Below are 22,755 nucleotides of genomic sequence, written 5' to 3'. Positions count from 1 at the left end.
TGTCATTACATATTTTCATAGTTCCTTGCCGCTTCTTTTACCTGAGTAAATGATCTGAATACTTATTCCATCAATGAAATGATGCAATATTGAAACCTATCAAATGTGCAGTTGAGCATGTTTAATACACAGGGTCAGCTTTTAACCAAGGGATTAACTGAAACTAGCATAAAATGTGAAAGAAACTAAACCAGGCTTCAAGTTAATCTGTGGCTAATACAGATTCAGCTGTGATAAACTACTCATTGTCAACTCATCCATGCAGTTTGGTCCAGGGTTTGCAGAATGTATTTTTTTTTTTTTGTATTTTCTCCCATGTATAAAGGGCTGTGGACAGATAAAAGCCTTGGTGATAGCAGAGAGGTTAAAAAAGAGGATTCTTATTTACAGTGGTGCGTTTGTGAGGCTCTTCGGCACATGTACACACACACACACACACACACACACACTGAGAAGATAAAGGCGGAGGAAGGTGGGTGTCTGTGAAGCAATAGGTCCTCCTTTTTTGTCTGCCTGTTTGACCACAATTGTGAGAAAGTCTGAATTGCTGTGAATGTGAGTAAGTGCGTGGACGGTCGGTTCTGAACCAAGAGGGTTTATTTCTGGAGTTGTATGTATCTGTGTGGGTGTGTATGTGTGTGTGAGACAGAGAGGTTTAAAGGCAGGGGTGATAAGTATCAGTGGAAGACGTAGCGCTAGCCGGTCTTTGTCTGGTGCCAGATCAGGCCCTCTGTGGTTTCCACTGTTTTCCTCCCCTCATCAAATCAGTTTTGCTTCATAAGCAGAAAGCATGGAATGAAAGCAGAGCAGTGCACACGCACACGGAAAATGTAAAGAAATTTCAACACTAACTGAACAAACCTTGAGGTTATTGCTAAATAAAATGCAGAAAAAGAAAATTCAATCATGTTTAAAATTAACTCTTTCAGAACCAAATAGAAGCATAATTTCCAAATTGAGAGCAATGCATTTTTACTTATTTAGCATATTTAATATGTTAAAAAATGACATAAACATAGCATTAATGTGTTTCCAGCGAGGAGGATAAAGACCAATTTTCCTTGTTTTCATCAGTCAGTTATAAAAAATAAATAAATTGTTCCTAAAACATAAAGATGATGTTTAAGGTTGTTTTTTTATCTGATGACCATGATTACTGCACATACATTTACACATTACACATTCGTGAAATGTGTTTTAGAAATTCTAAAATATTAAAAGTTATCTCACAACAGCTGTGTTCAATTTTAATTGTGTTCAATTTCTAATGAAATCACCAACATCTGCCTATGTACAAAGTAAGTGTGGCATGCCCACATTTAGCAAGACAAACCCGTCAGCATGGCCTTAAGCACAACACACGCATACACACATACAGCTGAGTACATGAACCTGATGACTACAGAGGCACAAACATCACCACCACTCATCAGTCAAAATCTCACTAACGTCTCTACACTCTGACATCTAAGCTGACTGCTGAAGTGACAGTTGCTGCGTTACATAACAACACTGAAGACCACTGAACCCAGAGAGTAGCCCGACAACTTTGCCTGAATATAAAACATGATGCATCCCGTATCCCGCACAGAATACATAATTATTATATAATTATTACAAAAAATAATGCTAATATATTACACCTGTCATGTCCATGTAATATATTGTTCTTTTAAAAAGTAAATAATAAAAAAAATATGAGAAAGTAATTTGAAAAATAACAAAAAATTTCAACATAGAATGAAAACAATTAAGTGTGACAACAAAGATATACTAAACACACAGAAACAAAAATACATGTGTATAAATTCTGTTAAAAACCAGCCTGATAAGGCAGGTTTGGATGTTGGTCAGGGTTAGTGTGGTTATCAACCAGAAAGTGCACTTAGCCCTTACTCTTCAGTGCTAATAAAAGATATCTGAGGATTTTGGGCTCATAAATCACCTATAAAAATTTATTTTAAAAAACAAAAACAAAATTAATTCCAACATTAATATGAATTAATCCTACCACTGGCAGTCAGTGAGATGAAGCTAAAAATGCTCTCATTTAATAAAGAGTTAAAAAAAAAAAAAAGAAGACGTCCGAGTAATCAAGCTGAGACAAAAATAAGAGCAACATTCACAGTTTCAAGGGGATTTTAAAAAATAAATGTTGTAGAATCTATTGTTGTAGAAAACAATGCATAACTGTTTAAACAAGTGACTGACTGAATGATTAAAAGTGACCATAAAGGGTATAAAAATACATTAGTAGAAAGGCCAATACAGTTGTCAATGTTCAAAATGAAAGTCAAATTCAAGGTCTGAAGTTGCATGACATCAGCAAACAGACCATGAGATGTTAGATATCACTTTGGCTTACAGAGAGATACTGTAACAACAGACTATTAAGTTAAAAAAAATATTACAGCAGAATAACATACACAGTGTGTAGAGAAGAAGATGGGACCCACAATAGATCCCTGAAGGACACCAAAGACAATTTGTATCCAATAATAAACAGGAACCCAGATTTACCCTACAGGCAGGAAGAAGAGCAATGTGGAGCCGTACCAGACACGCAAACCCAGTACTCAAGAAAAACGAGAAGACACCCACATCAGTCTCTAAAACCAAGACACTGGTTACCTTAAGATGAGCCATCTCAGCAGTATGACAAACACTACAACCACACTGAAACTCCACTTTAACCAGATTAAAACATCATTACAGCAGTTCCAGTACCTGATAAATTAGCCTCTGTTTTTGTTCTCACAAAAACCTTTACCCTTTAAGCAGTTTTCACATTTTATTTCATCTTAAGAAGATTTACATTTGTTAAAATGGCCTCTGTCAGACACTATCCTGTATTTTCTGTATCATGTGGTCCCAGCTCCACCTGTCTTGTAAATCATTTTTTTCAAAATTCAGCTTGACATATTTGGTATATTTTGAAACTTTTGTCCAATTTTTTTAGATTTATTTTTGCCCTTTTAACCTTTTTGCCTTTATTCACAGGGAAAGTGGAGATGCAGGGGTAAGGCAGGGGAGAGAAAGAGGGGATGTAATGCAGTAAAAAGGCCCAGGCCGGATTCAAACCCAGGTCGCTGCGGCAGGGACTCAGCTTTGATCTATTGTGTAGGCCTACTCTTGCTACCAGAGTGCCCCCTTTATAAGAATTCCTAATATAATTCTGTGGGTTTGAACAACATGTGGCTGCATAGCATAAGTTTCACTGAGCCAAAGTGGGAAAGAGTGATTTAAGTTAACAGAAACTGTCAAGTCAAGTCTATTTTTGCCAAATGTTTCCATCATATAACATACATTATATTTATGGAAAATACTTAATATGTCTCTTTTTAGTCTTGTCCTCCCTGTTAATCCGTCTCTTTCTAATGATTATATGGTGCTCTTAAATCACTCTATTAAGGACAAAAGACATTACTGTCTTTGATTGGAAATAGTTCCCAATAGAAACAGTTGACTGTGATGTTTGCAGGTTATCTAGGTTACAGGAAATTGTTTCTGGAAAGACATTACTCTTGAGGTTTTTCTTTTTTGGTAAGAAAACTTTCAAAGCTTTAATAAGTAGCAGAAGTCTCAGTGGCTGATAGCTCAAAACTCATGAAAATAAAACCGAAACTATGTGCATGGCTCCATATCATTGCCGTTGATGAACTGTTCATTCAAGTAAAATTTCCATTGCAGGTCTTTGACTTTGAGAGGAGCATTATTCAGCTGCGATCTTCCTATGTTTACTTGAGTAAAAGGTATTAATTCATGTTCCACCTCTGCAATAAAAAGACACTTGCACCTCAATCCATTAAACTGAGTCAGTCTTGTTCAAATACTCATCCTTGTTGCATGAGTAAACTATAGCAAACTGTGCCTCCATGCTATGAGAGTAGTAGGAAAGGTGTGTAGTGGGTCTCTGTGGCAAAGGGACAAGGTGTCTTATCTCCAGTGATTGCCAATGGTTTGATTTTAGCTGGGGAGAGGCTTTGAATAGAAAAGCATTGACCAAAAACAGAAGCAAAAATAAGACCTAATCCCCAAGGATTACTACGGCTTACTGCCATTCTTACCCACTCACAGCACCTTAACCACACCCCAATGAAAAGGATGAGGAGGGTTAATGGGGTAAAGATGGATGAGAGAGGAGGGAAAGAAGATAATAGTGAACACGATGACTGGGAAAACAGAAACAGAGGCAGCTGGTGCAGGAAAGGTGAGCAAAATGAGATAAAGAGGGAGCACTGGATGGCATGCTGGGAGATAAGAGCAAGGTTTACTTTGTGTAAAGACACAAAATAACACTAGAGAATATAAAGATTAAACTAAACAAGTTGCATGTTATTTGCACAGGCATGACAGTTGAAATGGCCTACACATGTAATATGCAGAGTACAACCTCAGTGGTGGATCCTCTTACCTCTTTTGATGGGGGTGTCAGCGGGGGCCACGTCGGGCTCTTCATATTCCATAACTCTCCTGTCAAAACACGGGGTGGCCCTACACACTCATACAGTCACCTCTCTGGCAAACACACACACACACACACAAATCGAAGACGCCTGCTAAGTCAGTCGGCTTTTAACTCCACCTGCCGCCATTTGACACAGTATGTAATGTATGAAAACTGGGGCTCATACTACCTGTTGGTTGCTCTAGCGCCCGGGCCGGCGCAGGCATTTGAAAACATGCACTGCCATCTCGCCTCCTTCCCGTCCTTACAGCGGGTCCCAAAACTCGGTCGTCATCTCTTTACCCTCTCAGTCCTCTTTTGTTCAGCAGTACACCTCCTCTTGTGTGAATGTTTTGAAATAATTTAATTCCCCCCGAGGCAGCAGCAGCAGCAGAGAGGAGCGAGTGCAGCTGGACCGGCCGGCCGTAGACAAGCCGCGCGCCCTGGTCCCCCCTCCCCTCCTCCCTGCGCTCTCCGTGCGCCCTGACCATCCCGGGCTGGAGAGAGTTATGTCACCGGCTGTTACGTAATCGCAGCGGATCGGGTTTTGCTTTGTAGTGCTCAGTTGAGAAATATAATCCCATGTTGCTGCCACAAATTTCCGCCACACTAATAGAGAAAATACAATGCACAGAGGACACATTAAATTCCACTGCAGGTTTGGCCTACTTAGCATACTGCTATAGGGGTAATAACTTAAATCACTTAAATAAAATCCCTCTACATATGTTGGTATAATTTTAGTGGCTTGTTTGAACCATGCAGGGCTCTCTACTTGCAATATATGTATCCTCGTTATTTTAATAATAGTAGTCATTTTAATTGAGGTAGGATTAAAACAACTGCAGACACAAAGAAAACAATGAATAATCGATATGTCTTCTCAGTTTACATCATTGTGGTAAATCCTTCTCTAATACATGGCGCTTACACCGGGTCCAGACACACAAGATGAAGATGTGCTGGAGGAACACCTCAAATAACCCTTTACAGGAATAAGTCCTGTATTCAAAATGTGACTTAACTTTAGTGAAATGTACTGATGCATTAAATGTTAATAGAGTGTAACTGTTTTAGATGGTGGAACTAATTTAACATTTTACATAATAAAACACAATGAGTGTCAGATATATCATATTTAATACACTCATTGTGTAAAATTTTAATGAACATCAAACAAGTTACAAGAGACAAGCCATTTCTCTAAACTGCTAATTTAGTTTGACCAACAGTCAAAATACATAAATCCTCAAAAGGCAGTAAACTTTCTGTTAAATGACTAATTGATGACTGTGTCAGCACAGTGCTGTAGGCCTATTTTGTTACAGAAATAGACCATGAGTATAACTTAAATGATGCCCATTCAGATATTCCCCTATCCAAGATAACACTTGCCATCAACCCAAATTGAAAAGATGATTGTTTATTCACCTATAGACTCTTCACCAGCATGTCAAGTGCTTCCACTTTTAGCAGGATTCTTTGTTTAATGATTACAAGTCAAATCAGTAATAAAGCTTTCCAAGTGGAAGTTGCACATTTAGGCGAATATCTAAACTAAAAATCAGTTCTGGAAGTGCTGCAGTGGACAGAGGTTGTTGCAGGTGGTTTTAACTGAAAGTTGAAAACAAGTGCCCCTACTCCGACCCCCCCCCCCCACCCGCCAAACCCGCCGCTTCCTCAAACCCAACTTGACCACATGACACTTCAAGGAAAAGAAAAAAAATAACTGCTGGTGTTCATTTGTCCTGCATCCATCACTGAACAAACACACACACACCAAAAAGTTTTTAGAAACTAAGGCAGCTTTCCATCTGCCTTTTTCTGAGGTTAAAGTGTGAGGGGCCCTCAGAAGACCACCAGGCCTGTGCTGTGATGAGCCCATGCACTGAAAAACCACACATCAGACCAAACTGTGTGAGAAGTGAAGTTAAATGCATGCTGGGTTTGTATATTAGTAACCAACAATTTACTCACAAAAAGTCACTCGGCAGCAACTGATAAACAGCACTTTGCTATATTTAAACTGTCAGACTGAAACTGTCACATTAATTTCAGCAATGATTCGGCACTTGGCATAATAATTGGGCATTTAGTTAATTAATTTAATTTACAAAAAAAAATACAAAAAAGAACTGTTAAGAAATACAAGAGTAGATTTCATCAAAAATAAAAACAGGATCCCAGCTTGTAGTGACAAAGGTATATTAAAGCCTGGTTGTTCCTGGCTGAGTGGGTAGCATTGTGACATAATAAAACACATACATTTCGTTCTTCAATTTGAAGAATGAAATAATGTCTTAAACTCACATATTTCCTCTTTAAGGTCATTTAACTTTTGTTCGAGAGCTGAGTGACAGTTGAAATCAGAGGTTTGTGTTTTCTTATTATTGTTATATTGTTGTATGTATGATATTAGTGTTACGACAACAAGAGACAATGTTGGTAGGTTAATTGGACTAGGGCACATTCAGATTAAAATCAAAGACTGCAATAGTGACTATACGACCTATAGTCAGTACAGTATGTGTAGAGCCCAAAATCGTGCTCTATATGCTCTCAGGTCTCTGCGACAGGCATGCTTTTAAAGCTGCATGGTGTGCAGCAGTACAGATCTCTGTGATGTGGACAGTGTTACTTATTATGGCATACTGTGGAATGCCTCAATTATTTCTGACTGTAGAAACATGTTCACAGGTGTCCAACTGAGTGAAACAAACTAGCCAATGGACAAGATTACAAACACTATCATGATGATCTCCTGATGATGATTTGGTTCTGAAACCCATTGTAAATTATGATATTCCCATTGCGTGCAAATCTACACCTAATATTTAAATATAACCACATCCACCACATGGTGGGGCAGCAGTTAACAATCCACACGTGAAGATTTAAACTAAAATATGCCAATTAGCACTGCAATGTTTAAAAAAAACTCACTTCTCCTTGACTGCATTAATTAATTCAAGCAAAAACTTTGAAATATAAAATCCATATATCCTTCAAGTATCCTCCATAAATTACAGAAGGACAAAAAGCAGCACATCACATTCTGCTTTCCTTGAGCAAATTAATGAAATTCCATTTATGTACAAAATCTTGACTTTTATGAGTATTTTAACAATATTGGTATCTGTCAATTAAACCTTGACATTTTCAACACATTGTATGTACAATATTTTAAAAACTTACACTACTCGTCAAAAATTTAGAACACTTCCATTTTGCCATTTTTTACTGAAATTTACATAGTGTAATGTCTCAACAAAAAAAAAGGAATCGTGGAATCTTAAATCCTAAATTGAATTTTAATCTTTCAATTCAGCAGCTGAACACACTTGTAACATATTTCCTATAACGGAAATTAAACATTGTTCAGAAAGTTCACTCTAACACTGTTGTAAAAGTTCCGACAAATATGTTGCACTTGTAGTTTGCTTTGCTTTCACCTTCTGCCCAGTTCATCCCAAACCAGCTCCATGGGGCCACCGTCTAGTTCTTCTACTGTTTTGGGTTCTTGCTGCAGGATGAACCTCTAACAGACCAATCTGTCATCTTTTCTTACTTGCCTTTTTCTAATCCATTCTGATAGCAATACACAGAACTACTTCCTGCAGTACAGTGTTGTCCTAATAATGCATCAAAGGGTGCAGTAAAAGTTTGTTCCAACACTTGTACAGACAGAGGTCTTGTAAGTGGTGTAAATTGGGGCACCTGTAGGAATTGTTTGCTTGAACTTTCAGGGATTCTGAAAGTGATAAAAATTCTGAATTCTTTTTTACATTGGGCAATTTACTGCTCATCTTTGTGCCATTTAAGGTTATTCACTGAACTGGTGATATTTCAATAAAAAAACCTACAAAATGGCGGTGCTCTGCACCAGTGCTCTTGACCAGTAGAGTAAGTTTTCAGTTTTCCATCCTACATCTAATTCAAGTATTTCCTTTTTGTTGGAAGGTTTATAAATAAAAGCCTCACTTTATTAACCAAACTGCTGCAAATTTAACTTGTTGACAAACAAACAAACACATGGTTTGTATAATTTATATAATACCCTTAGGTAAGGCTTTAATGGAGGAAACAAAGTATTCACGTACAGTACATTTTGGGCAATTATCTCACTCTCAAAAAGCCCCAATGTTACATAGAACCATCAATACTGTTGCAAAGTTACAATAAATAACCCTTAACATTTTGTTTAATAAATAATGTTCATATATGTACTGTTGATGTGTCACACTAAGCAGAGGTAGTCAAATAACGGTACTTCAAGAATCTGTTTGTTAGTAATAAAATACTGAGATATGCGTGACTATCAGGCTAAGATTAAAAGTGAGAGAAGTTAGAGAAGTTATCTCTTAAATCCCCTGGCACATAAGTGTACACTCCCAAAAATACTGCAAACAAATGAAACACTCACACATTCGCACACACACATCCTTGTACAGCTATCTTTGTGGGGTCACTGACATAATGCATTCTCTAGCCCCTTAGCCTAACCTCAGCCATCACAACCGAATGCCTAAATCCTCGAACAGCCATTTAAACTTGTGAGGTCCTGCATTTTGGTCCCCACAAAGCTGTCGGACCCCACAAGTATAGTGGCCTCCCGGTTGTTGAACCCCTAAAACATGGTGAAACAAGCCCACAGACACACAGACACACAGACACACACACATACACACAGAGGCCTCAGCTTGCTGACAGTGTTTGGGTAGGTGCTAGGTTGGTGTGGTAGTGTCACCCTCCCCGTAGTAGATGGCTGACATTAATTGACAGGAACAGTGCTGCAAAAGAAGCATGAAAAAAAAAAAAAAACCAAAATCAGGACAGTTACGATTAAGTCGAAGAGCAGATATGTGACAAACTGGGTGCTTTCACAGACATGTACCATCAGACAAGTTGTGTGTAAGAAAAATTTACGTCACCTGTTGCGTCTGTGTGCAGTTTGGAGCCATCGGTGCTGGTAACTTTACATGAAATAAATGTTTTTCTGCCTTCTTTTGTATCCAGAGAGGATTCAATCAACACTGTACTTCCCAGTGGGACGGGGCTTGAGACAAGACAAGTGTTTGTTAGAGAAAACTGACCATGAATGATAATCATCATACAGTATGAAGATGTGAGTTGGTGCTAATGCACCTAGGGGCATCACTATTACTATTATTATCATTAAGATTATTATTTTGAAATCTGGGTTAAGGAGAGCACTTCATACTCTTCGAATGTTGAACCCAAATGGCCCAAAGCAAATGTCAAATGATCCATGGCTTATGACAGTGAGTGAACCAGAGCATTTGACACGACATTGTGAGGCAAACACTGTTGTTACTACTACAAAGATCACTGAACTGAATATTTACTTTGCACATTGAAATCATCTATGTGACTTCATTCAGTGTCAGTGTAAACTATACCAACTGCGGCGAACACCTGTGTCTTTTCTACTGTACTGCACATGCAGCACCTAAACAGCGCTTGTCATATTCCTGCATGTGGCTCAATGTGTTCCGCGTAAACAAATGAGACAACACAGACCTATACACACAGAAAGCTAAACTGTAAACTAGAATGTTGAGTACGGTATTTCACATTTTGGAGAATGTTTAAACAGAGATACAAACATTTATTCTTTTGGGTTACATACATGACTAAATGCACAAATTATCTATTTATATTTTTTATTTTACCATATATTTACAAATTTTAGTATTTATAGAATGAACAGATTGTTGTTTATTGATAAAAATATATTCTTCTTGTACCTGCGGTAGTTGATGTTGAGATTGGCAGTCATAACAGGTCCAGAGAGCACAGTAGCATGAGTTCCTGTCACATTATCAATCATAGTGGCTATTGCCCCCCCGTGGACATGTCTGGAAACACACACAACATCTATTAGACCTCAAATCTAAAGTTTAAAAGTGTAGTTGTGAGAAGTTTGAAGTTTTAAAACTTTTTGAATGTATTTATTTATTTTTTGGCATTTTGCATTTATTAGAAAGCTGATTGTATAGATGGACTAAAATGTGAAAATGTATATTCTATTACTGTACTATTTCTGGGTTGTTTTCAGTATGGAGTACAGTTAAGTGGAAGCACAGCCATTTATACACCACAGAAGGGGTTTGCTCACCCTGGCGGCCCCTCCAGTAGGTGTCCAGCCTGGAAAATGCACACACACCTCTGCTCCTCTTTGTTAACAAACAGAACATACTCAAATGCTGCTCCTGGTTCTCTGATGTTGCGGGTAAAAAGACGAGCTCTTGACTGGATAATCTTACTCAGATACACTCCTCCTGATGGAAAAATACATAAGTGAACAGTCAGCAGCTAAAAGAGCAGCCCAGGTAATAAATATATAATAAATGCAGGTGCAATAGGGTATCAAAAATATTCCTATTTTAAGATTTAATGTTTCTTATTGTATAGTAAAAGTGTACAGTGTTTCAGGATCAAAATGTTCCCCACCACAAAACAAGTCACAATCTGAGATTAACAAGTCAAACCAGTGTACATACAGTATATATTCTTCTCTTTGTACCAACAAGGTGAGAGACAATTAATCTAATGATATATCAGGATAAAAAATATACTTTTTTTTAACATAGTTTTAAAATTATATATTATTTTATTTATTACTGACATGCCGGTATTAGCACATGCCTATTCCCAACTTAATGGTGGTTTAAATATAAACACACACTATATATCAAGTTAAAATGCGACACAGTTTAGATGGATAAGCTTGAACCCTTGATTATTGCTAAAAAGTCCCATTACTATGTTTTCTCTGTTTCTTTAATAAAACAAACAAGACAAACATCACAGTAACAGTGTGCACCTTTACCTGTAGCATACTTGAGTGAGCGATTGTAGCTTGGCAGTCTCTGCCAAGGCCCTCCCCGTGTCTCTCCTCCTTCTGCCTCCACCTCACACTGGCTGTTGTAATGGTCATACAACCGCATCATTTCTGAGCCCCACGAGGAGTTAGGCAGGCTGAAGTCCCGGGGCTTGAAGGAAAAGAGTGATGGCAGTGCCTACCCAACAGGGAAATGCATAAAATGTCAGACAGGACATGTAAGAGTATTATGTAGCGCAATATGACAATACATAAAGACAGTAGAAGATTGTCCTCCATCATACCATTTGAGGTTTCTATCCCTTCAAAGTCTAAGGTTGTATTAAGCCATTAGGGGCAAAACTGTAAATCAAAATCCTGGACTGCTTTATAGCACTACAATCATCAATGTGATCAATGTGATGAAATACCTTGGTTTGCCAGGTATTTCATTCTACCAAAAACAGAGATATTAAAATGTGTTTTTAAAAATTCTTCCCCTCACGTTGTGGGCATACATTAGAGATGTCTCTAGATATAAAATGTAATATATGTTGCTATCATGCCTGATGAAGAAACACATCAAATCACACACATTTGAGAAGAAATAGAATTTTTTCTCACATTTTTTGCTTAGGAAATTGATTAATTGGCTGATCGAATTATTGACTAATTGCTACAGCTCGGAATCACTCCTGCACTGAGTCAGAGGCTATAAAATCTATCATCTTGGTCAAGCTATTTTAGTCTATTTCATTGCTGGACATTTCTAACTCTACTCTGCTGTGGAAAAGACAGTCACATTATCAAACCGAGAAACACCTGGAAGGCCAGCAAGGAGAGTAAAGCCACTGAGTTCACATGGTCAAACCCCATTCCCAAATATCTGACCAGTCATTTCAATCACTCATCACAGCACTTCATTCTACCTACCACCGTGGTCCTGCATGGCACGCAGGCAGACGGATGGCTACGTTGAGCCCTCATGGCTGGGAGAGAAGTGAGGCTCTGAAAGCCTTTGAGTAGCCTACCGAGGCTCCTTGCCATCTGTACTCTGTTTCAAGGGATGAGGTTAAATGTAAAAGCTTGTACAGACACTCACTCTGTCAGAACTGATAAGTGATGTGTTACGGAACGGCAGCAAACCACTGTCGAAAGGGCTTGCTAGCTTAAGTTAGCTTGAACCGTAACAAACCACTAACGCCGCGGTAAAAACTGGGATGCTATATAATACACCGTAAGCATGTTTAAAATCACGCCCCGTTGTAGGGCCTTATAATACATCCATGGCTGTAATACACTGTTGTAGTTTTACCGGTGACTTTCATGTGTCATCAGACCAGCCCTTGTCAACTTCCGGCACGACGGATACCAACTATTGCGTCATTTGGATCACGTGCTTTAGACCTCGCATTGTGATTGGCGTTTTCCCGTAACAACCGGTTCCCATTGGCAACCAACATTATTTTTGTAAAACTTTATTAACAACATGGGTACGGACATGGAAACGCTTTACTATTTAGTATTTATAAAGTTTGTTAATTTAATTAATGGTTTATAACCATTGGTTATAAAAAATATCTTTATTTCCACCGTTTCCTGTAGCTCAATCCATTCAGGTGCTTAGGTCATTGTGTTGGTTCTGAGAGACAGTTTTCTTGTATGGAGACAAATGTCGTCAATGTTATTGATCCTGAGATGTGTATCAAGTCTTTTGTTTGCATTTTGGATGTGAGATTAGCCGTTAACTGATGCTGGTAAAGAGAAGTGAGTTGTTTAAAATGGGAATTCTATGTGAACTTGGTATAGAGAAATGTCTGTTACCATTAGTACACTAGAATTACCACCTTGCAGTTGTATGCCTCTGCCAACCAGTCCAACTGCAGTTAATCAGTGTGTAAGTCTTGAGTTGTAGCCAAAAGTGTTTTGGTAGGTCACAGTGACCTTAACCCTAGACCACCAAAATGGGATCAATTCATCTCTGAGCCCAAGTGAACGTTCATGCCAAATTTGAAGAAATTCCCTCAAGATATTGCATTCACAAGAATGGGACAGAAGGGGTCACAAAATAAATGAATACCCTCTGGGTATCTACTACAATAATTGTTTTTATTTTATTATTTTTATTTGTACAGCCATACAGAGATTTCAGTTACTAACAATCTTACCACAATTTATAAACATTTGTTTTCTCTAAATGTGATCCTTCCCATATAAGAAGTGATCACTCAGTGTGCTTGTAGGAACACCAGTTCTTGACAGTTAAAAAAGTAATTTAAGAAACTATTTGTCTTTTCTCAAATTGAATATGAATGTCAAAGACAGAGCCACACATTTTGTTTTTTAACTGACCTCTTAACCTGTTGAGCCCAGTGCATTGCCTTTTTTAGGATTGAAGTTGATTGAACCAAATGTCTAAGTTTGTTGTTCATCAGATGCAACACCTTTTCCTTTATGGTTAAACTAATTCTGTCTGAACCTTTGCCCTCAAAACTGCACCTCTGTAACATAACTTTCCAGAATAGTATTTACTTATTTACTCATTTTGTAGCATGCTGGAGGCCAGCTTTTGTGAGCTCAGACAGACTGGCTGAACTGAGTCTCCAAAGCTTAAGGTTTATAGATTAGCTGAAAAGGTACTGAAGGAAAAGAGAACTAAGGTATGCATACTAAGTACTTCAGTCTGCAAATGAGATGGAAATTGGAATTGGAATTGCAAGGAGACTGTCAGTTAAGCCTTTGATGGGCACTAGGTGGGGGTAGAGAACAGGTCATTGAACTGTTTTGTTTCAACCTATCAAATAAGAGATGAATATATGACAGACATAAAAATATGTGTCATTCATTTGTGCACATTAATTTTGTGTTCGAGTTCAGTTGGTTATGGCCCTGCAGTACAAACAGACCAGAGATAACACCAGACAGCTTATCAGCCAGGTAAGATTTTATTGTGTACAAAACAGCTACCATGGGGCAATTTTAGATTACTGTGGCTTTTTGAGAAATATAATATTTGGAAATATGACATGTTAATCTGCATGTCAGCTACCATTTATTCTAAGTGAATATTTATTCAACCGACATTTATCTCACTCCCAATATGTGACATCATGTGATATTTCCATGAGGCATAAATTTACTGTTCCACTAAACGTGGTATGTTTGGTTAACAAATGATGCCACACAAGACCAGTGATCATGTTGTTTTCCGGGTTGCTGGTAGACACAGTTTCATCAGGAGCCGGGCACCAGAACATACACAGGTACTACACAACGTAGCTTTACTGGTTCAATCAGTGGAGGCTGTTTTTGGTAATGACTTTGCATAACAGCTAAGTTGATCTGTGAAGGCTGTAATCACAAGTATGTGTCAAAGTGTTTTACAGAGATAGAAAGCCACACAAGATCCAACCCACCAATACAATCCTGTAAAAAAAAAATATTATATTTCCCCAGTCCCTATGTCTATTTGTCCCATGAATGGATGTACAGACAGTTTTTATAAATCAATATAGATCAAACATTCTCTTAAGAAACAAGCAGATCTATAATCACATCAGTGATAGTAAAATTGTATCCTTGTATGTATAGCATGCTTCTTCTTTTTTTTAAGTTCTCAGTCAATGTTGAATGTTTCTGAGTTGACTTTATTTTTTAGCGACAGTGATTCCACACAGCTTCCTGTGAAATTAAGAAATTAAGAAGAAAAAGTGTTATTTCAAAGTGCAAAGTCCTTATGTGATAAGGCTGCTTTGTGGCTTTACTTTTACAGCCATGACTGTTAAATAGAACTGCACTGTAATTGGATACAAGTCACACTGTTATTCTTGAAGATGCAAATAGTTGTTTCAAATCTTACCGTGCTTCCTCCTTCGTCGTATCTACAAAGGCACATATAGCTTTGTCTCTATCCAGAATCTCTTGTTTCAAGCTCTGAATCTCCTCCTCTGCCTTCTTTTTAGCCGCTTCATGGTCAGCTAGGGAAATTACAGAGAACAACAGAGAGAACCAAATGTTACTCCAGAGAGTGTACAAAATGACAATGTCCAAATATAGGCTTTGCTGAATATTAAGGTGCAAACATGTGAATGGCTGCTGGTACTTTAGCTGAGCTCAGATTTAAATCAGCTAGGATAAGCGATATGCAGATCAGTGACTGAAACGGGATACTGTTATCACATCTAGTTCCACTGGTTTCTCATTGTTAAATTTAAATTGAAAACAAGACAGTTATCTCAGCATTCCTGGTGTCTGGGTTCTGTGTAGATGGTGCAAGACTGACAGATCTCGCCAGCTCATCCCCTGTCTTTTAAATGGCCATTAAGATGTGTAGAGACACTTTAGAGTTTGTGTCATTCTCTTGCTCTCTCAGTTGTGGATTGGCTGGCATTAGTATAGAGAAGCAAACTTTTAACCACCTACCTTCCCAGGGCTGAAACAAAAGGCTTGTTTACCTTTGAGTTTAGTCAGGTCCTCTGTCACACTTGCCTTCTTTTTCTCAACCTCTTCCTAATAAGGAAACAGGAGAAAATATTTGTCAGCGGTTAAGGCAGATTAATGCATGAGGAGAAAAAAAAGCAGGTTCAGAAGAAACATAAATGAAACATTTGGATGTAACAGGATACTGCGGAACAAGCTGATCCTGTCTTTCCAAGTTCACACAGTCAATATTAGACATCATGCGCATCCTGAAAAATGATTTCTTGACTTTCCTGTAAATAATGTTATGATAGTAGCTCATGCTGAAGTGTATGCTAAGTAAATGTGTATGTGTGTGTGTGTGTGTGTGTGTGTGTGTGTGTGCGCGCGCAATGAAGGATGCAAAGCACTAGTCAAAACCTGAAGTTATCATGACCATCTCTCCCGGAATCTGTTAAGAAAACTGTATGTGTGTGTCCCTTACCTTCTCTGAGTTACAGGCCTGCAGAGTTTTATCATGCTCTTGTCTTGATGTTTCACCGTCTACTTTCTTCTTTTTCAGCTGATCCATCTTGGAGTTGACAGAGTCTAGTGTTGTCTTCAGCCCCTGTATTTTATTTTTCGCATCGACGATGGCTTCCTCCTTCCTCTTGACCTCCACCGAGTCCAGCACCATGCGGGTTTTCAAGTGGCGCAGGTGCAGCTCCTGGCGCACGGATTGGAAAACCATTCCAACCATCATAGCCACGCTCAGGCACAGTAAAACAACCGCGAGCTTCATCTTGGTCGAGACAATAAAAGACTGGATCAACAAGGGGCCAGTTGGTGGAAACTGCTGCCGATCACTTGTCGTGCATTCCGGGTATCTTCTCTCCACTCACCGCTCACGCGCGTCTCCTCCAGCTCCCTGCCCCGGTGTAACCGTGGTTATTGTGTTTGTTAACCTGCTCTACCTGCTCAACAAGATGGGCGTGACGCTCTACATAATTTCCTCCTGTGACATTCTGTTTCTGGCAGACGCGCACCTGTAGAAGCACCTTGAATGTGTTGGCATGGTGATCGTGTTGCTTCCATTGAATGTCGTTTAACATCAGATTAAAAAGAGTGCCAAGTAATAAGAATTCACATGAGGCTGAATACCAAACAAACTTAAAACCTCAAAAAAAAAAAAACTAAAAAAAACTCCTGCTCTAACCTGTTTCTTTACATTCATTCAAGTAGCCTACTGCAGGTATTAAGTGCAGTTTTGATGTAGGCCTACTTTGACCTTTGCCGTTTTCTTACTTGTATTGCCTATACTTCACTACATTTATAGGAGGAAATTAGAGTACTTTTTACTGTACTACATTGAATTGACAGCTAGGTTAACGTTAAAATTTTACATACAAAACAACAATTATCATCATGCACTGTTACAGATTAAACTGCCCACCTTTACAAACTAGCCAACAACAACATTAACATGCTGCGTACATGTGAATGCATCAATTCTTAATAGAAAATATATAATAATATAATAAAGCCTTTTACTTGTGATACTTTAGGTACATCTTGTTGCTAATACCATAGTTTTTTTTTTTTTTTTACTGTACTGCCACTATTATCTGAGATGACTTTTAAAAAGGAATATCAGACTGCTTTAAATTTAAAGAAATTTACTTATATAAGTTAGAATAAATGAATTATTTATTGTACACACATAGAACACACACACACACACACACACACACACACACACACACACAGAAACAAAACATAGACACGCCTGTTCACCTACAATCAACTTTGACTCAGTTATAGCATAAGGTATTAAAATGACATGGATGATGAGCACATACTGTAGGTGTAACAGGTGTTCAGCAGGGCCAGTCTCTTTTTGGCAGCCATGCAGGAAGAGGGTGTGTTTCTCGTGACAGAAAGGGGCAAGGCTAGATAGCTTATGCCCAACAAAATAATGACTATCCAATCCAGAGGCACAGGTGAGTCGGGCAGCGTGTCTGATTGATTAGAAGTGATCCAGGAAACGCAGAGAGGTGTAACCAGAGCGACCAGGTTGAGAGGTTTTGACTCGGAATTCTACATGGAAGTTAAAGAAGCTATGCTGTGACACCTTGTAGGAAGAAGTAAAGCCACCCTTCACACACATAGAAGAGTCACAACTCCAGAAAAAAAATGAAAGTGCAAGTGCTGCTACCTGTAACAGTCATCGTGAGTGTCGCTTTGCTCGGGCTCATCAAGATACGGAAAAAGGAGGAGGACAGAGAAGATAGACGGAAAAGGTTTCTGGATATCAAGCTGCGGGTGACCTACGACATGCTGGGGGAGTTTGAGAAGGAAATGTCGGAGACGCAGAAACTGTTGTATGAGACCGAGAATGGCCAGAAAACGCTGGAGGAAGAAGTAAACGTGCTCCAGACCAAAGCGGATAAGACGAAGGGTGATGCAGACGTCTGTCAGGGAGGCCAGGTGAGGACAGAGTGAAAGATGAGGGTATTGATGCTGGTCCCATGCGCAATCATGCTTGATCTAGTTTACACAGAGACACAGGTTTGTGTGACCTTGTAGGCAATTAAAACTAAATGTAAGGAACTTGAACTTGAGGCCAGGCGAGGAGGAAAGGGTTAAATATAAGAACCGAATGCAAAATTAAATTATTTATTACATCTTTTTATTACTATAGCTATTCATAACTATTGGAATAATATCCTTTCTTAATCAGTCTCTTTGTGTGGAACAACTGATTTGACTTAAGTCATGTCAAGTGTAGCCTATGGACAAGTAAAAAAAAACACACACATAACCTGTTTAACCTGGTTTAGGAATAATTAGCATGTCTTACACTGTCAGAGCAGGGACTGAAAACAGGCCTAGTGGCACCTCTATACTGCAACAATAATGTACCTTTTCCTACCTACACAATTTGTAAACTATTGCATATATTGTTTGAATTATGTAAATGAACATCCTTAGCCTTAATAGGGTCATAGGCTAACCCTCCCCCACACCCCCACCACCCTGCCTGCAGGTGTTCCTGCAGTAAAGCGTTTTGTTTTTTTGTTATGCTGTTTTGAAATAGCAATTAATACATGGAAATTTGCATCATAAAAATTCCTCTGCTGTGGTGTCAAGTACCCAGAGGACTGCCAACACTCAAACTGTGGAGGAACAATAGAGCGCATTCAGAAATGTCTTGGCCCTGTGGCTCTATGTGGTTTTCATAGAGAATCAGTGTGCATTTACATATGTATCATTTTTACATATTTACTGCCTTTTATGAGCTCACTATACAAAGTCTAGTGGTTTCACAATGGAGCGAGGTGATTCCTCAGTGTTCCTCAGAACATCTGAGGAACACATCACCCTAAAAAGAACCTTTTAGGACACAGAAAATAGGATAATGTGAAAGGGAAAAAGTTGGAGAGATAATCTACAGCCAAATAAAGGGAAGACATGTCAAAGGAGGAAGTATATAGGGAGTGATTTATACATGATAACATAATACTGATGACATGCATGAAAACTGTGTTGTGTACAGATGCAATTAATCTGATGACTGTAGTGTTCAAATATTTACCGTGGCAGTCAGAAAGAAGTTGTTTAAGTTGAAGATGTGTATTTACAGGATCCTGCAACTAGCATCCATGTTGGTCTATGTAGAGAAAATTTCTCTAACAAACTCAGGTTTGTCTTGCTGAGATATTCTTTTACCAATTGCAGAAGACTGCAAGAGATGAGCTGGCATCTGCAGAGACAGAATTCAATAATTTCAAAGGTAAGTGAAGGCCTACTGTAGTGGCCGCAATGTCCAAAGGTGTTGTGTATTCATTAACTGAGAGATGAGCCAAAGCAGCTTTCTCCTTTTTTTCTTCAGATGTATTTTTAATGTATTTCTCTTTCTCTAACCTTGCTTTTAATTTGTAAAACACCTTAAATGTCTCCTGTCATATGATAATAAAGCTGAAACCGATAAAGAGACGGCCACCTGGAAAATAGAAGTAGAAAATCTGAAACAGCAACTAGCAACACGGAACCCAGTATGTGACTTTTTGAAAAAAGGATCAGACTCAGCAAGGTATGGTTACTACTTTACTGGACCTTAATTTAAAAATATGTATATACATATATATCTTCAGTGTGCACTCGAACTTCTACAATGATTTCTATGCATTCACTACATTTTCTATTGTTGAACTTTCTCTTAAAGCAAGTTGTGTGGCAATGAGCAACCAAAGGCAGAGGCCCCTAAACAAGAAGAGGTAAAGGCTGAGGCTCCTAAACAAGAGGAGGCAAAGCCAGAGGCTCCTAAACAAGAGGAGGCAAAGCCAGAGGCCCCTAAACAAGAGGAGGCAAAAGCAGAGGCCCCTAAGAAGAGATGAGGAATAACAACGTGTGCTGTACAACACTTCATCTCTTAAAGAAACAAAGTTTTCGATACATTGCATCCAGATTGCAGCATTTAGCTTTACTGGGTTGATGACGGGTGAGACAGTGGTGAAGAGCCTAAAGCAGGACTCTACTCACTTACTGGGATGTGAACGAATACTCCTTATTTTTATGCAACAAACTGAAGAGGAATGAAGACACATTTTGGAGTAGGGCACATGTGCTTGTGTTTGTTGTGTGTATATGTGTGTGTCTGTGTGTGTGCGAAGGTGTAAAATGCTTTGTAATAAATAAATACTTTGTGGTGGCTAGGCTAAAGAAGAGTTCACTCATGTTTGTGGTAACTGAAAGCCAATGTAGGAAATCGCTGGCGGGAAAAACAGAGGAGTGATGTGATCTGGGAAGACCTGCAGGTTCCCACTGCAAATGAACCTGAAGGAGACAAACCTTCCAGCTTTTCTTCCACCACCTGCTCGGCTTCATGTTGTCTGTCGCTCGGTCACTCACTCAACAGCAGCAATGTCTGTCTACTGGTCAGTTTGGATTTATGGCACAAAGAAAATAAGTACACAGCTATGAACTGACTGTTTAAAAAAAAAAAAAAAAAAGAGGGTCATATCTATACAGTATCCTGCCAATAATGTACTCACTTTAAGTTCAAGTTGAATAAAAAAAAATTCCAGTAAAATAAATTGTCATTAATGATCATTTATCGCTCTTACATTTGATCAGCTATGGTTCTGAAGCTGTAAAGCAATAGAGGGCGATTACTTTTGACAATATTTCTTTCATGTAAGTGCAAAGTCCTCTATACACCTTTTATTACCAACAGTGGTTGAAGAAGTATTTAAATCCTTTACTTAGGTACAAGTAGAAATACCATGACTTAAAATATATCCCATTAAGTAAAAGCACAGAAGTATTATCAGATAAATGTAATGAATAGAACAAATACATACATGTTAATGTGTAAACAGCATTTTAATGTTGCAGATGGTCAAAGTGGAGACTGTTACAGTTTTTGCACACTTTAATGTGTTGTAGATTTAGTTGTAAATTGATAAAAATGTCATTTTGCCCATCAATCTACACTCAGTAATCCACGAAAAAAATAGTGCAAATTTATTAAAAATCAAATTCTTAAATTTTACAAAAGCATTCAGACTATTAATTCAGTATTTTGTAGAAGCCTCTCTGGCAGCATTTACAGCTTTGAGTCATCTTGGATGACTCTCTACAAACTTTGTACTCCTCTGTCTGAGCAGCTCATTCTTCCTGGTAGGTCCTTTCAAGAGTTGACAGTTTATTTTCCTAGTGCTATCAAAGTGGTTTCCATCTGGCCACGCTACCATGAAGGCCTGATTGAGTACTGCTGAGATGGTTGTCCGATCAGCAGGTTCTATGATCTCTGAACAGGACTTTTGAAGCTCTGTTATAGTGATCGTTGGGCCCTTAGTCACCTCCCTGACCAAGGTCCTTCTTAATAACATTTAATTAAAATACAGAAAGAATACCTGTGATATTTTGTGTAATATCTGTGCAGAGGAGAGTTTAAGTAGTTGTCATGAAAGTATTGAAATGTACTTTTTCTGAGAACTTTAAAGACTTCTGTGTCCAGCCAGGATATATATCATGGTTGGACTTCCTGCAGGACTGTTGTATTAGGCTGGATTGCTTTAAGCTGGGTGTAAGTAATAAACTGGCAACTGAGAGAAAGAATGTGACCAAACGGGAACCTTCAGGGAATATTCTATGAAGGTCATGTGTTTGGTGGGTAGTGTGTATGTACTTAGACACAGACACACCTTCGGGATGGTAAACTGAAGGGGAATGAAGACACATTTTGGAGTAGGGCACATGTGCTTGTGTTTGTTGTGTGTATATGTGTGTGTCTGTGTGTGTGCGAAGGTGTAAAATGCTTTGTAATAAATAAATATTTTGTGGTGGCTAGGCTAAAGAAGGGTTCAATCATGTTTGTGGTAACTGAAAGCCAATGTAGGAAATCGCTGGCGGGAAAAACAGAGGAGTGATGTGATCTGGGAGGACCTGCAGGTTCCCACTGCAAATGAACCTGAAGGAGACAAACCTTTCAGCTTTTCCTCCACCACCTGCTCGGTTTCATGTATCTGTCGCTCAATCACTCACATCAGTATGTCAGAATGCTCAATATAAAGTACAACACTGCACACAATAGTCAGGGTGTGAGGCTTAACAAAGGCATGGTTGTAAAATACTCATAACCTGTATCCTGGTAATGATTAATGCAGACTGTGAGATCAGAAGAAAGTGGACAGACAAACGTTGACAAACCACATGATATATTCAGCATAGCTGTAACAACCCCCCCACCCCCCCCACCCTCCCCCCTCCTAACACCATTTGCAGATAAGCCACCTATTTGACTGCATGTAAATAGGAAATACGAATAAAAGAGACGGACAAAATCCTCCTCTGTTTCTTTTGCCACTGTTCTTTTTTTTCTGCAGTACATTACGCCTTTTGGCCTTTAGTTTTCATCAAGTTTTTTTCTCTGTTAGATAACTCCTCTACCTCCAATGCTGAAAACACAGTATAGGTATTGAATAATCGTTGTTAACCTTGTCTGTCGCTTTGTTTCTTAGTGACCCTGCCTCAGGGTGTGTGTGTGTGTGTGTGTGTGTGA

General features: G+C 38.7%; 2 protein-coding genes across 2 annotated transcripts; one reads left to right on the top strand and one right to left on the bottom strand.

Moving 5' to 3' along the window:
* Positions 1-8,522: 8,522 nt before the first annotated feature.
* On the bottom strand, positions 8,523-12,623 carry LOC111237209 (acyl-coenzyme A thioesterase THEM4-like). The gene is made up of 6 exons (XM_022766209.1): positions 12,225-12,623; positions 11,301-11,490; positions 10,587-10,749; positions 10,216-10,326; positions 9,379-9,503; positions 8,523-9,237 (listed from the first exon to the last, which is right to left on the bottom strand). The coding sequence occupies exons 1-6, from the start codon at positions 12,336-12,338 to the stop codon at positions 9,191-9,193; spliced, it is 750 nt and encodes a 249-aa protein (XP_022621930.1). The 5' UTR covers positions 12,339-12,623; the 3' UTR covers positions 8,523-9,190.
* A 5,110-nt stretch (positions 12,624-17,733) lies between these two features.
* On the top strand, positions 17,734-20,721 carry LOC111237214 (FK506-binding protein 3-like). Its single transcript, XM_022766219.1, has 4 exons — positions 17,734-18,176; positions 19,428-19,482; positions 19,668-19,782; positions 19,915-20,721. The coding sequence occupies exons 1-4, from the start codon at positions 17,883-17,885 to the stop codon at positions 20,084-20,086; spliced, it is 636 nt and encodes a 211-aa protein (XP_022621940.1). The 5' UTR covers positions 17,734-17,882; the 3' UTR covers positions 20,087-20,721.
* The last annotated feature ends 2,034 nt before the right edge of the window (positions 20,722-22,755 follow it).

Source organism: Seriola dumerili, unplaced genomic scaffold (genome assembly GCF_002260705.1).
Source record: "Seriola dumerili isolate Sdu_G_001 unplaced genomic scaffold, Sdu_1.0 BDQW01000814.1, whole genome shotgun sequence".
In the NCBI taxonomy this organism is placed as follows: Eukaryota; Metazoa; Chordata; class Actinopteri; order Carangiformes; family Carangidae; genus Seriola; species Seriola dumerili.
This window is presented reverse-complemented; position numbering and strand designations above follow the sequence as displayed.